Here is a 16,340-nt window from a genome sequence, read left to right as displayed (position 1 = left end):
CAACCACCCTCACAGCTACCGGCAGCAACCACCCTCACAGCTACCGGCAGCAACAGCTACCGGCAGCAACAGCTACCACCCTCACAGCTACCGGCAGCAACAGCTACCGGCAGCAACAGCTACCGGCAGCAACAGCTACCGGCAGCAACAGCTACCGGCAGCAACAGCTACCGGCAGCAACAGCTACCGGCAGCAACAGCTACCGGCAGCAACAGCTACCACCCTCACAGCTACCGGCAGCAACAGCTACCGGCAGCAACAGCTACCACCCTCACAGCTACCGGCAGCAACAGCTACCACTCTCACAGCTACCGGCAGCAACAGCTACAGCCCTCACAGCTACCGGCAGCAACAGCTACAGCCCTCACAGCTACCGGCAGCAACAGCTACAGCCCTCACAACTACCGGCAGCAACAGCTACAGCCCTCACAGCTACCGGCAGCAACAGCTACAGCCCTCACAGCTACCGGCAGCAACAGCTACAGCCCTCACAGCTACCGGCAGCAACAGCTACAGCCCTCACAGCTACAGCCCTCACAGTAACCGGCAGCAACAGCTACAACCCTCACAGCCACAAACACTGCAAAGCTAGCTTATACACACACGGGAGGAAGAGTACGCACACAAATAAAGCAATGCTGGCATGCACAGTCATTCACACACGACGACACAAAACACAATTCTGCATGGACGAGCAAACGTACAGAAAACTCAGACATTTGCCTAGTGCAAGACGAATGCATAGGTCCTTCACTACATATTCACTCTTCAGGCAGAAGTCAATAGGTTCAATTAGGTTTAGATTGCACATCTGTAAACCTTATACACAGAGCACTTGAGTCAAACTGTCCATTTGATCTGTACAAGGTGATGAAGTGTCATTGGATGCTGAATGGTGGTTAGTGAACAGGTCTCTCTTGCGAGACATTTAATCGGAATGAGAATAGCCTGTTTAAAAGGTTCCATCCATTTAAAAGTGGTTTCTGACTGAACAGTCATTATACTAGGGGATTTGAATTTTGGAATTCGATGTTGAAGACTTCTGACTGAACAGTGAACCGTGCGTGTCACTCACGTGCGTGTTTGTCGGCCAGGGCGATGAGTGTCGAGGAGATGTCCCTGCGTCGATAGAAACACACCACTTTAGCCTCCACGTTTCCATTGGCAGTCTGCAACACAACACGAGAGAGAGAGAGATGGAGGGTTACCATGGCAACGACCGTAATCCGCCAGCCCAGCCTGCCACACGTCATTGGTCACACACCGAGAGAGTAGAGTTGGAGTTTGCTGATGATCTGAGAACAGAAAGATCAATACCATCTAGGCTTATACGTACTAATGAGAAACGAGCCTGGTGAAGTATGGAGTTTACATAATGTAGAAACAGTAGAACAACTAGACTAGGCCTATGTAATAACTAAAGTATTTTACATTTCAGTGTTGATTGGTTGATCAAAGTGGGGTGACTACTCATCGATGATGAGGTTCATTTTTCTGAATTAGTCTTCGCTTGATTCGTCACCTCCTTCCTTCTCAAACGGCTTCGGAGAAGATGACCCAAAGTCCCTCCCATCTTACCTTTTCCTCCAATGCGTTGAGGATTCGAAGAATGAGGGATCCAGGAGTGACTTATTGGGAAAGAGCCAGTGTTATGCCCGTCTGGGCAGACTGAGTGACATGAGAGCGGCAGCTTAGCTAGGCCTACACTCAGCTCTGTGTCTACTGTCAATCACAGACAGACACTAGTCTCCAGTACAATTAAACAACCAGACAGGACAGTTGGCACCTGTTAGGACTAGGGCTGTTACGGTGACAGTATCACCACCACACCGGCAGTCATGAGTCATACCTCATCAAATTCCACGTGACCGTTGAATCACAGTAACTAGGCTTCTCCAAAACTGCACTCTGACGTCACAGATGGTCATTAGTAGTCTACCAAACTTGCTAACAGCTAGTCGCTAATGGTCTGGTACTCAGCGCTCTACTGTCCCGCTAATCACTCGGACGTCAACGCAAATGCAAATCGAATTAAACACTTCATGAGAGCCCTGGCATTCAGAGTTTGAGCGGAATAGGATCCTCAGTTGCGCAGCGAGAGCCAGCTCCTCATAGCTGGTTGATGCACGGAATGAAATAAGCGTTCCTATAAGCCCATGTTGCACAACATTTCTTCTATAGGCTATGCAACAAAACAATGACGCTCTCTCTAGGCTTGGCCTACTACATTTATTTCTCAACTTTCCTAATATTAAAGCACATTGCTACGCTTTACAACCGGAGTAGCTTACCTGGCTGGCATGAAAAATAACTGCCGTAAAAGCTTGTAAGATGGCGGTTGTAAGATGGCGGTTGTAAGATGGCGGTTGTAAGATGGCGGTTGTAAGATGGCGGTTGTAAGATGGCGGTTGTAAGATGGCGGTTGTAAGATGGCGGTTGTAAGATGGCGGTTGTAAGATGGTGGTTGTAAGATGGTGGTTGTAAGATGGCGGTTGTAAGATGGTGGTTGTAAGATGGTGGTTGTAAGATGGTGGTTGTAAGATGGTGGTTGTAAGATGGCGGTTGTAAGATGGCGGTTGTAAGATGGCGGTTGTAAGATGGTGGTTGTAAGATGGCTGCCGTATCATGGGCTCGTCACCAACCTTGCTATTTTGTTAGTTTTTTTTCGCATTTTTTGTACATAATGTTGCCGCTACAATCTCTTTTGACCGAAAAGAGCTTCTGGAAATCAGAACGGCGATTACTCACCTTGAACTGGACAAAGAATTTCTCTTTAATGAGTCGGAAAAGAGGGATTTACTCCAGACACCCGAACAGGCCCTCATCCCCGTCATTCGCAGGAGGAAATGACAGAAGAGGTATCGCGGAAAGAGATCGGGGTGTCTTGTGAGGATACGCCGCCGAGTGGCTAATCTGCCCTTGCCATAAGTACTATTGGCCAACGTACAGCCGCTGGATAATACATTGGACAAACTAAAAAGCAACTATATCATACCAACAGGACATTAAAAACGAATATCTTGTGTTTCACCGAGTCGTGGCTGAACGACGACATGAATGATATACAGCTGGCGGGATATACACTATCGGCAAGATAGAACAGCAGCCTCTGGTAAGACAAGGGGTGGCGGTCTATGTATATTTGTAAACAACAGCTGATGCATGATATCTAAGGAAGTCTTAAGGTTTTGCTCGCCTGAGATAGTCTCTCATAATAAGCTGTAGACCACACTATCTACCAAGAGAGTTTCTACATTTTTCGTAGGTGTCTACATACCACCACAGACCGATGCTGGCACTAAGACCACACTCAATGAGCTGTAGAAGGCCATAAGAAAACAGGAAAAAGCTCACCCAGAGGCGACGCTCCTAGTGGCCGGGTACTTTAATGCAGGGAAACTTAAATCCGTTTTACCTCATTTCTATCAGCATGTTAATTGTGCAACCAGAGAAAGAAAAACATCTAGACCACCTGTACTCCACACACAGAGATGCGTACAAAGCTCTCCCTCGCCCTACATTTGGCAAATATGACCCATTAATTTTATCCTCCTGATTCCTGCTTACAAGCAAAAATTAAAGCAGGACGCACCAGTGACTCAGATGCTAAGCTACATGAATGTTTTGCTAGCACAGACTGGAATATGTTCCGGGATTCTTCCGATGGCATTGAGGAGTACTCCACATCAGTCGCTGGCTTCATCAATAAGTGTATCGATGACGTCGTCCCCATAGTGACTGTACGTACATACTCCAACCAGAAGCCATGGATTACAGGCAACATCCGCACTGAGCTAAAGGGTAGAGCTGCCGCTTTCAAAAAGCGGGACCCTAACCCGGAATCTTATAAGAAATCCCGCTACGCCCTCCGACTAACCATCAAACAGGCAAAGCCTCAATACAGGACTAAGATCAAATCGTACTACACCGGCTCCGATGCTCGTCGGATGTGGCAGGGCTTGCAAACTATTACATACTACAAAGGGAAGCACAGCCGAGAGCTGCCCAGTGACACACGCCTACCAGATGAGCTAAATTACTTCTATGCTCGCTTCGAGGCAAGTAACACTGCAACATGCATGAGATCATCAGCTGTTCCGGGCGACTGATCACACTCTCCACAGCCAATGTGAGTAAGGCCTTTAAACAGGTCAACATTCACAAGGCCGCAGGGCCAGACAGATTACCAGGACGTGTACTCCAAGCATACGCTGACCAACTGGCAAGTGTCTTCACTGACATTTTCAACCTCTCCCTGTCTGAGTCTGTATTACCAACATGTTTCAAGCAGAACACCATAGTCCCTGTGCCCAAGAACACAAAGGCAACCTGCCTAAATGACTACCGACCCGTAGCACTCATGTCTGTAGACATGAAGTGCTTTGAAAAGCTGGTCATGGCTCACATAAAAAACATTATCCCAGAAACCCAAGACCCACTCCAATTTGCATACCGCCCCAACAGCTCCACAGATGATGCCATCTCTACTGCACTCCACACTGCCCTTTCCCAGCTAGACAAAAGGAACACCTATTTGAGAATGCTATTCATTGACTACAGCTCAGCGTTCAACACCATAGTGATGAGCTTTGAAGGAACTAAGCTAAGGACCCTGGGACTAAACACCTCCCTCTGCAACTGGATCCTGGACTTCCTGACGGGCTGCCCCCAGGTGGTAAGGGTAGGTAACAGCACATCCACCACACTGATCCTCAATACAGAGGCCCCCTCAGGGGTGCGTGCTCAGTCCCGTCCTGTACTCCCGGTTCACTCATGACTACACGGCCAGGCACGACTCCAACACCATCATCAAGTTTGCCGATGACAGCGGTAGGCCTGATCCCCAACAAGACAGCCTATAGGGAGGAGGTCAGAGACCTGGCCATGTGGTGCCAGGACAACAACCTCTCCCTCAACGTGATCAAGACAAAGGAGATGATTGTAGACTACAGGAAAAAGAGGACCGAGCACGCCCCCATTCTCATCGACTGGGCTGTAGTGGAGCAGGTTGAGAGCTTCAAGTTCCTTGGTGTCCACATCACCAACAAACTAACATGATCCAAGCACACCAAGACAGTCGTGAAGAGGGCACAACAAAGCCTATTCCCACTCAGGAGACTGAAAAGACTTGGCATGGGTCCTCAGAGCCTCAATAGAGATTGGATCATCTGTGGATCTGTTGGTGCGGTATGCAAATTGGAGTGGGTCTAGGGTTTCTGGGATAATGGTGTTGATGTGAGCCATGACCAGCCTTTCATGGCTACAGACGTGAGCGCTACGGGTCGGTAGTCATTTAGGCAGGTTACCTTAGTGTTCTTGGGCACAGACTCAGACAGGGAGAGGTTGAAGTGCATACAGGTGCATGAAAATGGCCCATTCTAAATCCAAAATTAACTTCACACATATTACTTAGTATATGTAAAACATTAAATTGAGAATAGTCTGATGGGTGAGAATAGTATCACTTGTGAATGATGCCCAGCATGTTCAGTCTAAGACAAGAAACTGCACATGCATTACGACTTTTTCCAAATCCTAGTGGCATGCATCATATAGTCAATCCCATAGAAACCTTGTCAAAAACATATAGGCCTATCACAACGTATTCATATCAGCCCAGTAACTGCGCAATACAGCTTTGACTCCCCGCTATTTAAAAGAGGATGCCAGCTTCCTCGTGCTGCTATATTTATTTGCTCAATTCTTAAAAGGAAGCACATCAATCGGCTTTACAACCCGTGTAGCCTACCTGGAATATTAAAAACCGTAACCATGGGAAGCTCCCTATTCAAGTGCAGCCTACGGATTACATGTTGGGGTTTTTTGTGGCCCATTCTAAATAAAATAAATGCACACACATTAGTAGATATGTAAAGACCAGATTAAATTGACAATAGTCTGACAGGTGAGAATATTATCAAGCGCTTGTCAAATTGTGGATGAAAGACTGACGACGTGAAATAGCAGAGCTCTTTCCTTCCATGCAACTTTTTTTTCAAATCATTAGTTGCATCATGCAGCCTTGGAATGTATTAGGAAAGAAAAGGCAAACACACACACATCTATCTATCTATATATATATATATAAATATATATATAGTTTGTATTAGTGTTGTCACAAAACCAAAATGTTACTAACACGATACCAGGCCAAGTATCAAGATAAAGATAAATCGCACGATACCACGGGGGGGGGGGGGGGGGTATAATAAAATCGGTGGACTAGCGTCCTGTTCGGCCCGTCCCCTGGACACTTGTTCCCGTTCTGCGCATGTGCTATGCAAAAACCTGTCACTGAAATTCACAGTTCTACTCAATACAGCAGATTGAATTTACTTTCACACTGTTTAGTGAATAATAGAATACTGCATAGAAGGCAAATATGAGCAAATCAGCCAAAGGCCTACCTGTGATTTGGCTGGAGGAATGAATATACAGTTGAAGTCAGAAGTTTACATACACCTTAGCCAAATACATTTAAACTCAGTTTCACACAAATCCGAGTAGAAATTCCATCTTAGGTCAGTTAGGATCACCACTTTATTTTAAGAATGTGAAATGGCAGAATAATAGCAGAGAGAATGATTTATTTCAGCTTTTATTTCTTTCATCACATTCCCAGTGGGTCAGAAGTATACATATACTCAATTAGCATTTGGTAGCATTGTCTTTAAATTGTTTAACTTGGGTCAAATGTTTTGGGTAGCCTTCCACAAATTGGGCGAATTTTGGCCCATTCCTCCTGACAGACCTGGTATCAGTCAGGTTTGTAGACCTCCTTGCTTGCACACACTTTTTCAGATCTGCCCAAAAATGTTCTATAGGATTGAGGTCAATGTTTGGTGATGGCCACTCCAATACCTTGACTTTGTTGTCCTTAAGCCATTTTGCCACAACTTTGGAAGTATGCTTGGGGTCATTGTCCATTTGGAAGACCCATTTGCGACCCAGCTTTAACTTCCTGACGGATGTCTTGAGATGTTGCTTCAATATATCCACATTTTTTCTTCCTCACGACACCATCTATTTTGTGAAGTGCACCAGTCCCTCCTGCAGCAAAGCACACCCACAATATGATGCTGCCACCCCCGTGCCTCACGGTTGAAATGGTGTTCTTCGGCTTGCAAGCATCCCCCTTTTTCCTCCAAACATAGCGATGGTCATTATGGCCAAACAGTTCTATTTCTGTTTCATCAGACCAGAGGACATTTCTACAAAAAGTACAATCTTCGTCCCCATGTACAGTTGCAAACCGTAGTCTGGCTTTTTATTGGCGGTTTTGGAGCAGTGGCTTCTTCCTTGCCGAGTGGCCTTTCAGGTTATGTCGATATAGGACTTGTTTTACTGTGGATATTGATACTTTTGTGTATAAACTTCTGACCCACTGGAATTGTGATACAGTGAATTATAAGTGAAATAATCTGTCTGTAAACAAATGTTGGAAAAATAACCCGTGTCATGCACAAAGTAGATGTCCTAACCGACTTGCCAAAACTATAGTTTGCTAACAAGAAACTTGTGGAGTGGTTGAAAAATGAGTTAATGACTCCAACCTAAGTGTACGTAAACTTCCGACTTCAAATGTACATGCATAATGATCTGCATGTCATTGTGACTGTAAGGGAAAACACTGCATGAAACCTTCTACTCTTCAGTTAAAAACAGGTAGGGCAGAATGTTATTTTATAGAAATAAATAGGTAGTATCATACGAAACAGAACTACAGTATTCTAAAATGTTGGTATCATTCTGGTAACATGATATTACTGTGGTACCAGTATACCATGCAACACTAGTGTGTATCACAAATAACTAAATGAGGCATATAAGAGTACTGGTTTCTTCATTAACCGCTCAACACAGAATAGCTGCATGTGCGCACTCCTTTGGAAATAGTTCCAGGAAAATATCCTTGCAATTTTACTCAGCCACGTTCAACTTCTTACTATAAAATAATGTGACGCTACAGGAACTAGAAGCAAATCTTACCTGCCAAATGGACTGCTGTAGCCCACGGCCATATAGCATAGCTAGATCAGAGCCTAACATAAGACTCAGAATATGCCATTTCTGTTCTTCTGAAATATGATATGAGAGAATATAGCCTAATGTTTCTTTAGCCTAAATTAAATAATGGATTTATTGTGATGGTGTAGGCTATAATAAATGGATTCATGTTCCAAATAGCTGCATCAGTGGCTTGCTTGAAGGCTATGCGTGGAAGCCCTGAGATGCTAAAACGTGTTTATGTTCATTAACGGTAAATTACCGTGAGACCGGCAGTTATTTGAGTGACAGTTACCGGCTGACAATATCATGACCACCACAACCCTAGTTAGGGCCAGAGGCTGTACACACACGCACCACTGTCTCACCTTGTTGAGCTCTTCTATCCGCCGGATCAGCAGTGGGTTACTGGATGAGTTTTCAAAATAAACATAATCTGTTAAGGAAAAGGAGTGGAGGGAAGGAGGAGGAGAGAGAGAGAGAGAGAGAGAGAGAGAGAGAGAGAGAGAGAGAAAACACGTCAGTAGAGCGTCTTAACAAGGTTAGCCTACTCTGTATAGCCAACAGACAGAGACAGCGTCAACTGTATTCTTGCGGAGTGATTTGGCCACCTGGACCAATGGATGACTTCAATAGCTTGAACAGTATATCAAAACACTATTTTCAATTTTTTCTTCCCATTCTTTGTCCTCTGCATTTCTAGCTCTCTCTCCTCTTTCCCTCCGTCTGTACGCTTGACCCAGCTCCTCTCCTTTCAACCCCATTCCCCTTGCTCTTGACCTAGCCCCTCTCCTCCTCCCCCCTGCAGTCCTCCCTCCCTCTTGCTCCTCTCCTCTCGCTCCTCTCTCTCTCAGGCCCTGGGCTTAGTAGAGTGCGTGCCTCTCCTCTTAAACCTGCATGCAACTTGACTAATGTCAGATTATCATACCCCACACTTGATAGGCTGCCTGGAGCTAAACCCCTCCCCTCGTCTCTCCCTACCGTCTACCCCCATCCTCTCCAGTCCAACTCTTCATCTCTTGTCTGACTGAGCAGGAAATAATAAATAAAATAAAATATATATATATATACTGCTCAAAAAAATAAAGGGAACACTTAAACAACACAATGTAACTCCAAGTCAATCACACTTCTGTGAAATCAAACTGTCCACTTAGGAAGCAACACTGATTGACAATAAATTTCACATGCTGTTGTGCAAATGGAATAGACAAAAGGTGGAAATTATAGGCAATTAGCAAGACACCCCCAAAAAAGGATTGATTCCGCAGGTGGTGACCACAGACCACTTCTCAGTTCCTATGCTTCCTGGCTGATGTTTTGGTCACTTTTGAATGCTGGCGGTGCTTTCACTCTAGTGGTAGCATGAGACGGAGTCTACAACCCACACAAGTGGCTCAGGTAGTGCAGTTCATCCAGGATGGCACATCAATGCGAGCTGTGGCAAAAAAGGTTTGCTGTGTCTGTCAGCGTAGTGTCCAGAGCATGGAGGCGCTACCAGGAGACAGGCCAGTACATCAAGAGACGTGGAGGAGGCCATAGGAAGGCAACAACCCAGCAGCAGGACCGCTACCTCCGCCTGTGTGCAAGGAGGTGCACTGCCAGAGCCCTGCAAAATGACCTCCAGCAGGCCACAAATGTGCATGTGTCAGCATATGGTCTCACAAGGGGTCTGAGGATTTCATCTCGGTACCTAATGGCAGTCAGGCTACCTCTGGCGAGCACATGGAGGGCTGTGCGGGCCCACAAAGAAATGCACCCCACACCATGACTGACCCATCGCCAAACCGGTTATGCTGGAGGATGTTGCAGGCAGCAGAACGTTCTCCAGACTCTGTCACGTCTGTCACATGTGCTCATGTGCTCAGTGTGAACCTGCTTTCATCTGTGAAGAGCACAGGGTGCCAGTGGCGAATTTGCCAATCTTGGTGTTCTCTGGCAAATGCCAAATGTCCTGCACGGTGTTGGGCTGTAAGCACAACCCCCACCTGTGGACGTTGGGCCCTCATACCACCCTCATGGAGTCTGTTTCTGACCGTTTGAGCAGACACATGCACATTTGTGGCCTGCTGGAGGTCATTTTGCAGGGCTCTGGCAGTGCACCTCCTTGCACAAAGGCGGAGGTAGCGGTCCTGCTGCTGGGTTGTTGTCCTCCTTCGGCCTCCTCCACGTCTCCTGATGTACTGGCCTGTCTCCTGGTAGCGCCTCCATGCTCTGGACACTACGCTGACAGACACAGCAAACCTTTTTGCCACAGCTCGCATTGATGTGCCATCCTGGATGAGCTGCACTACCTGAGCCACTTGTGTGGGTTGTAGACTCCGTCTCATGCTACCACTAGAGTGAAAGCACCGCCAGCATTCAAAAGTGACCAAAACATCAGTCAGGAAGCATAGGAACTGAGAAGTGGTGTGTGGTCACCACCTGCAGAACCATTCCTTTTTTGGGGGTGTCTTAATAATTGCCTATAATTTCCACCTTTTGTCTATTCCATTTGCACAACAGCATGTGAAATGTATTGTCAATCAGTGTTGCTTCCTAAGTGGACAGTTTGATTTCACAGAAGTGTGATTGACTTGGAGTTACATTGTGTTGTTTAAGTGTTCCCTTTATTTTTTTGAGCAGTATATATATATATATATATACAAAAGTTTGGGGTCACTTAGAAATTAATGTTTTTGAAAGAAAAGAAAATTGTCCATTAAAATATAAAATTGATCAGAAATAGTGTAGACATTGTTAATGTTGTAAATGACTATTGTAGCTGGAAACGGCTGATTTTTAATGAAATATCTACATAGGCCCATTATCAGCAACCATCACTCCTGTGTTCCAATGGCACGTTGTGTTAGCTTTGAGAAGTTTGAGAAACAGACACCTCACAAGTCCTCAACTGGCAGCTTCATTAAATAGTACCCACAAAACACCAGTCTCAACGTCAACAGTGAAGAGGCAACTCCGGGATGCTGGCCTTCTAGGCAGACTTCCTCTGTCCAGTGTCTGTGTTCTTTTGCCCATCTTAATCTTTTATTTTTATTGGCCAGTCTGAGATATGGCTTTTTCTTTGCAACTCTGCCTAGAAGGCCAGAATCGCCTCTTCACTGTTGACGTTGAGACTGGTGTTTTGCGGGTAAAAATAAAGAAAAGCCCTTGAATGAGTAGGTCCCCAAACTTTTGACTGGTACTGTGTATATCCCCCCCCCCCGACTTTCCACATTTTGTTAAATTGATTAAATAGTCCCTCCCCCCCTCAAGCTACACACAATATCCCATAAGGACAAAGCAAACAGATTTTTTTTTTTGGGGGGGGGGGGGTGATTTATTAAAAATTAAAAATGTAAGTATCACATTTACACAAGTATTCATTCCCTTTACTCAGTACTTTGTTGAAGCACCTTTGCCAGCGATTACAGCATTGAGTCTCCTTGGGTATGGCACATATGTTTTTGGGGAGTTTCTCCCATTCTTCTCTGCAGATCCTCTCAAGCTCTGTCAGGTTGGATTGGGAGCGTTACTGCACAACAAAAATGTTCGACCGGGTTCAAGTCCTGTTGGAAGGTGAACCTTCGCCCCAGTCTGAGGTCCTGAGCAGGTTTTCATCATGATCTCTCTGTACTTAGTGCCGATCATCTTTTCCTCGATCCTGACTAGCCTCCCAGTCCCTGCCGCTGAGAAGTGGCTTCCGTCTGGCCACTCTACCATAAAGGCCTTATTGGTGGAGTGCTGCAGAGACGGTTGTCCTTCTGGAAGATTCTCCCACCCCCACAGCCTAACTCTAGAGCTTTGTCAGAGTGACCGTCGGGTTCTTGGTCACCCTCCTGACCAAGGCCCTTCTGCCAGCACTAAGAAGAGTTTTAGTGGTTCCAAATTTCTTCCATTTAAGAATGATGGAGGCCAGTGTTCTTGGGGGCCTTCAATGCTGCAGACATGTTTTGGTACCTTTCCCCAGATCTGTGCCTCGACACAATCCTGTCTCGGAGCTCTACGGACAAATCCTTCGACCTCATGGCTTGGTTTTTGCTCTGACATGTACTGTCAACTCTGGGACCATTCCAAAGCATGTCCAATCAATTGGAAATGGAATTTTCCACAGGTGGACTCAAATCAAGTGGTAGGAACATCTCAAGGATGATCAATGGAAACAGGATGCACCTGAGCTCAAATTTGAGTCTCATAGCAAAGGGTCTGAATACTTATGTAAATAAGATCTGTTTTCTATAAATTAGCAAAAATGGGTAGCAACCTGTTTTCTCTTTGTCATTATGGGGTATTGTGTGTAGATTTGAGGATTTTTATTTATTTAATACATTTTAGAATAAGACTAACGTAACAAAATGTGGGAAAAGTCAAGGGGTCTGAATACTATCCAGAGGCACTGTACATGTCCAGCCATGCACTCACGTGTGTACTCCCATAGCAAGTACACTAACCAACTCAATTGAGCGGTTTACTAATGGGAAACATACAGCGAATCTTACACTGAACATGCTCAACCACAGCCTTCAAAAGAGCTCCAAAACGTAATAAAAACATACAGAACAGGCAAAACGGCCTGCCCGTCTCTCCAGCTCACTCTGTCGGTCTCTCTTCCTGCCTGCCTGTCTCTGCCAGCCCTCGCCTACCCTCCTGCCAGATCAGCCTGCATGTGCCCACAGCCAGCGTCTGCTACCCCCACCCCTCCCCCACTGCCAGCCTCAGCCAATCACGCGCCATCACTACCCGCCACGTCACAGTGCAGTCAAATTCCCTCAGAGCCAATCGTAGCATGTAGCTGAGCCCCAAAGACAGTCTGTCCATCTATCTCACTCAGATAGGTAAAGAAAATGCAGGGCCTACTCTAACACTAGCCAAACTTGGTATGATCGTCCATACTGTCTGTGACTGTTAGAAGGCATAGCCTCCACCTTTCTCCTATCTGAGCGGTGTGTTCGCCCTCTGTCAGAGAGCCTGTATCAATTCTGCTGCCAAGGAGATGCTGTGTATCTATGCTGTCTACCACAGCTCGGGCCCCAAGGAGATACAGTGTACAAACGTCTGTGTTGCCACTGGTCTCTTGACATTTTACCACCACAATATGTTCTCTGCTGGGAAAAATGTTTGGTTATTGCTGCGGATCAAAATCACATCAAATGTATTAATAAAGCCCTTGTCACAAAGTACATCACACTCAAGGGGTCAGTGATTGACATTTCCACTGATGGCCACTTGCTGAAGATACTACGGCTTTTTGTCCTTACGGTCTTCCTTTACCCAAACATCGATCCCATCATGACCTCTGCATGACATGTAGACAATCACATTTGTAAGGAAGATGCCATGTGATAGTGCCATGGGGGGGGGGGGGGGGCTTTTACCAAAGAAGAGACAAAAAAACTGAACAGTAAAGCTATTCCAAGCAACCAACTACCTGGATCCTCTCCTGAACTTTGACACCAAGGGGCCTGAGTTTACACACCTACAGGGGAAGTGGCCATGATAACAATTTGGTGCTCATCCAGTGCGTGTTAGCCAAGACAATAAGCTGAAAATGCCAGATTGATGCCACTGATCAAGCAACTTTCCTCTTATGCCAGAGACAGCGCATCAGTTTAGGATATTATGATGTTAGTTCACAATAATGCTGTGTGATTCCAAAATGAAAAACAACCATACAGACCCCTTGTTTTTATCATTTTCCTTGGGTTCTGGAGGGTAAAAATGGTCAGGGACCCTAAATGCCAGGTGAGGCTCGCTCTCCAGAAGAGTGATCTACAGAAAACAAAGACAAATAAGTGATCTATCGGAAGGAGTAAGGGTAAATGGACTTTGGGGTGTAAAATGTTGAGGGCCCAGAAGAGTGATCTGCTGTGGGAAACAAAGACATTAGGGCCTAGCTAGCCTACGGTGTATGTGTGACAGGCTTTGTCTATGCTTCAGCCACAAGGGAAGTCCTCCTCATTGCCTCTGTGATGATCCAGCATTGTCTACAGCATTGTCTTTAAGTGTCAGCTATCTTTGAGGGAAACCCGGCTTTGCTCAGATGCAAGGCAATGCCCTAGACTGGGGAAGGGGACAAGGCACCTACCCAGAGAGGCATCCATTTGATCCTGGACCTTATTAGATTTCAGTGTACTGCCATGAGCGGTTCGACGTTGAACCAAAGAGCTGAGGCAACGACTGTGGTTGTAGGGCCAAACGGGACCCAAAGGGAATGTAGCAGGTCAGAAGAGGACTGGCCACCCCTTGGAGCCTGATTCCTCTCTAGGTTTCTTCCTAGGTTACTGCCTTCTAGGGAGTTTTTCCTAGCCACTGTGCTTAACTTCCGTTGCATTGCTTGCTCTCTGGGGTTTTAGGCTGGGTATCTGTAAAGCACTTTGTGACAACTGCTGATGTTAAAAGGGTTTCATAAAATACATTTTATTGACTGACATGGCAATTCAACATAATTTCTCCCTCTAAAACGTAGGCTTACCTTTACTATCCTGGCACTGATTGAATGGCTAGTCATCAGAGGTTCTTGAGAAACTGTCAAAACCGTTCCACCAAAAGTCCACCATTTCTAAAAATGAGTGTGCAGTCATACTGAATCTGCTGTCAAAAAGTTGCATTCCCCAGCGATCAATTAAAATGATCTGCTGTAAACTACTCTGTGTGCACCAACTGTGTGCATAGCAATGAGTGGCTTGAATTCCACACTTTCCAAAACAATTAAATGGGTCCTCTATTCAGCAGAATCAGCATGATCACAAGCAGACAGACAAACTGTTACCATTTCTGTACAGTGCCAACTAAACTATATATTTTATAAACACTAGCTTGACAGTGAGTTGTCTCACTTGTCTGACAAACAAATGATTCATAAACAACTGAAAGCCAGTTGACATGAATTAATAGTAAGAGGGTAGGCTAGGCTATTGTTTTTATATAGTATTGTTTCAACTATGTTAAATAAAATGACTGGTCACATTGACCCCATCCATCACAATCCACAACTGGTGCTGCTGACACTCACTGTTGTGGTCAAACAGAAAGATTTTCACACCAGCTAACAATGAAATTAAACTTGGTTTAAAACCTGTGGCTTGACTAGCCTACTGCTGGATACAGTTACCAATTTGTTGACAAACTACTTTAATGTATTTCAGGGGAGTGTGACACCGGACCTCAGTATACTAACTATTCCCATGCACTGAACGAGCCAGGTGAGTTGGAAACTAATTTAAGTCAACTTGAACCCGAGTTGACTAACCTTGCTAGGTAGCTATTGTTATTGTAAAGTTGTACATATTATGAAACGCAAATACTGATCAATTTGATATAAACTCAAAAAGGTCAGTCTAATATAATACAACTACTTTGATTAGACAATAGATACCATCGTAATTTATTATCATTCTGAAAGTACAACTTCAGAGACCAGCAGCAGTTAATAACGTTATCGTACTGCCTCAAAATACTCACTCTCTCAACAGAGCCAAATAGCCTGTTAGCCAACTAATGTGTTAGCTAGCCGACTGGCAAGCCAAACTTTACTTTTAAAAGCGAATCGTTGAATAATTATTTTAATAAAAACAAAATGTTAACTCTAAAGACGACCATATTGGTTTGTGTAACAGCAACAGCGATACGTTTAGAAACAACGAGGAAAAACCCGGGGTCCCTACGAGACTCTTCATCACCATCCTCCTCCTCCTCAGTCACCATCATCTTCATCACTGACTGAAGCACAAGGCACTTTAGCTTTAGGAAATAAAAAAAAAGACAAAACCCATGCTGCAAAACCCGCGACGAACCAGTGAAAACGCGACATAAAGGACACAAAATTGTCCAAAACTGTGTTCCCCTTACCTCCAACCCGGTACATGTTCGCTGCCATGACTGCCCCGGGTCCTGGCGTCTCCAGGTAGGGCTATCTCTCGCAGTAGCCGTCGCTGTTACCACTGCCGCCGCTGTGTGTTGGAAAATGGTGGATTGATCAATACGAAGCAGACTAGCCAAGAGATCTTAAAGAGACAGTACGCGTTATTTCTCCAAAACCTACTCTGGGTAGGCCTGCTGTATTTTATGTATGAGGCGGACTTGAGTAACCCGCGTAAAATGTGGATACAGTTCGTAACAAAGCGGTTTCCCCTGGAAGTCAGTGCACGAACGAGGAGTGGGCTGCAGACGGAGGGGGCACTATTCAGCATCGTTGCCCTCTCACTACCCCGCCTCCCTACCTGCACGCAACACAACAATGCTGTGTTATTTCAAAACTAACGGAAACATTTATAAAGTATTAAAACTGTTGCTGTTTGAGTAGCCTACAAAAAATATATTTTTTTGATTGTGGTAAGTTCCTTTAAAAATGTATG

The 16,340-nt window shown here is 45.3% G+C and overlaps 1 protein-coding gene across 2 annotated transcripts in view; it reads right to left on the bottom strand.

Annotated features, from left to right (window-relative positions):
* Positions 1-16,089, bottom strand: part of mta1 (metastasis associated 1) — a 51,153-nt gene extending 35,064 nt beyond the window's left edge. For both annotated transcript variants that reach the window (XM_055864029.1, XM_055864030.1), the window contains exons 1-3: positions 15,835-16,089; positions 8,376-8,443; positions 1,076-1,169 (exon numbers count right to left, since the gene is read on the bottom strand). In XM_055864029.1, the coding sequence (XP_055720004.1) occupies positions 1,076-1,169; positions 8,376-8,443; positions 15,835-15,862 (190 nt within the window). In that variant the 5' untranslated portion in view covers positions 15,863-16,089. The remainder of the gene's footprint in view (positions 1-1,075; positions 1,170-8,375; positions 8,444-15,834) is intronic.
* Between the last annotated feature and the right edge of the window lie 251 nt (positions 16,090-16,340).

The sequence above is a fragment of the Salvelinus fontinalis genome, chromosome 15 (genome assembly GCF_029448725.1).
Source record: "Salvelinus fontinalis isolate EN_2023a chromosome 15, ASM2944872v1, whole genome shotgun sequence".
In the NCBI taxonomy this organism is placed as follows: Eukaryota; Metazoa; Chordata; class Actinopteri; order Salmoniformes; family Salmonidae; genus Salvelinus; species Salvelinus fontinalis.
The sequence above is the reverse complement of the archived record's forward strand: the minus strand, read 5'-3'. Positions and strand labels throughout refer to the sequence as shown.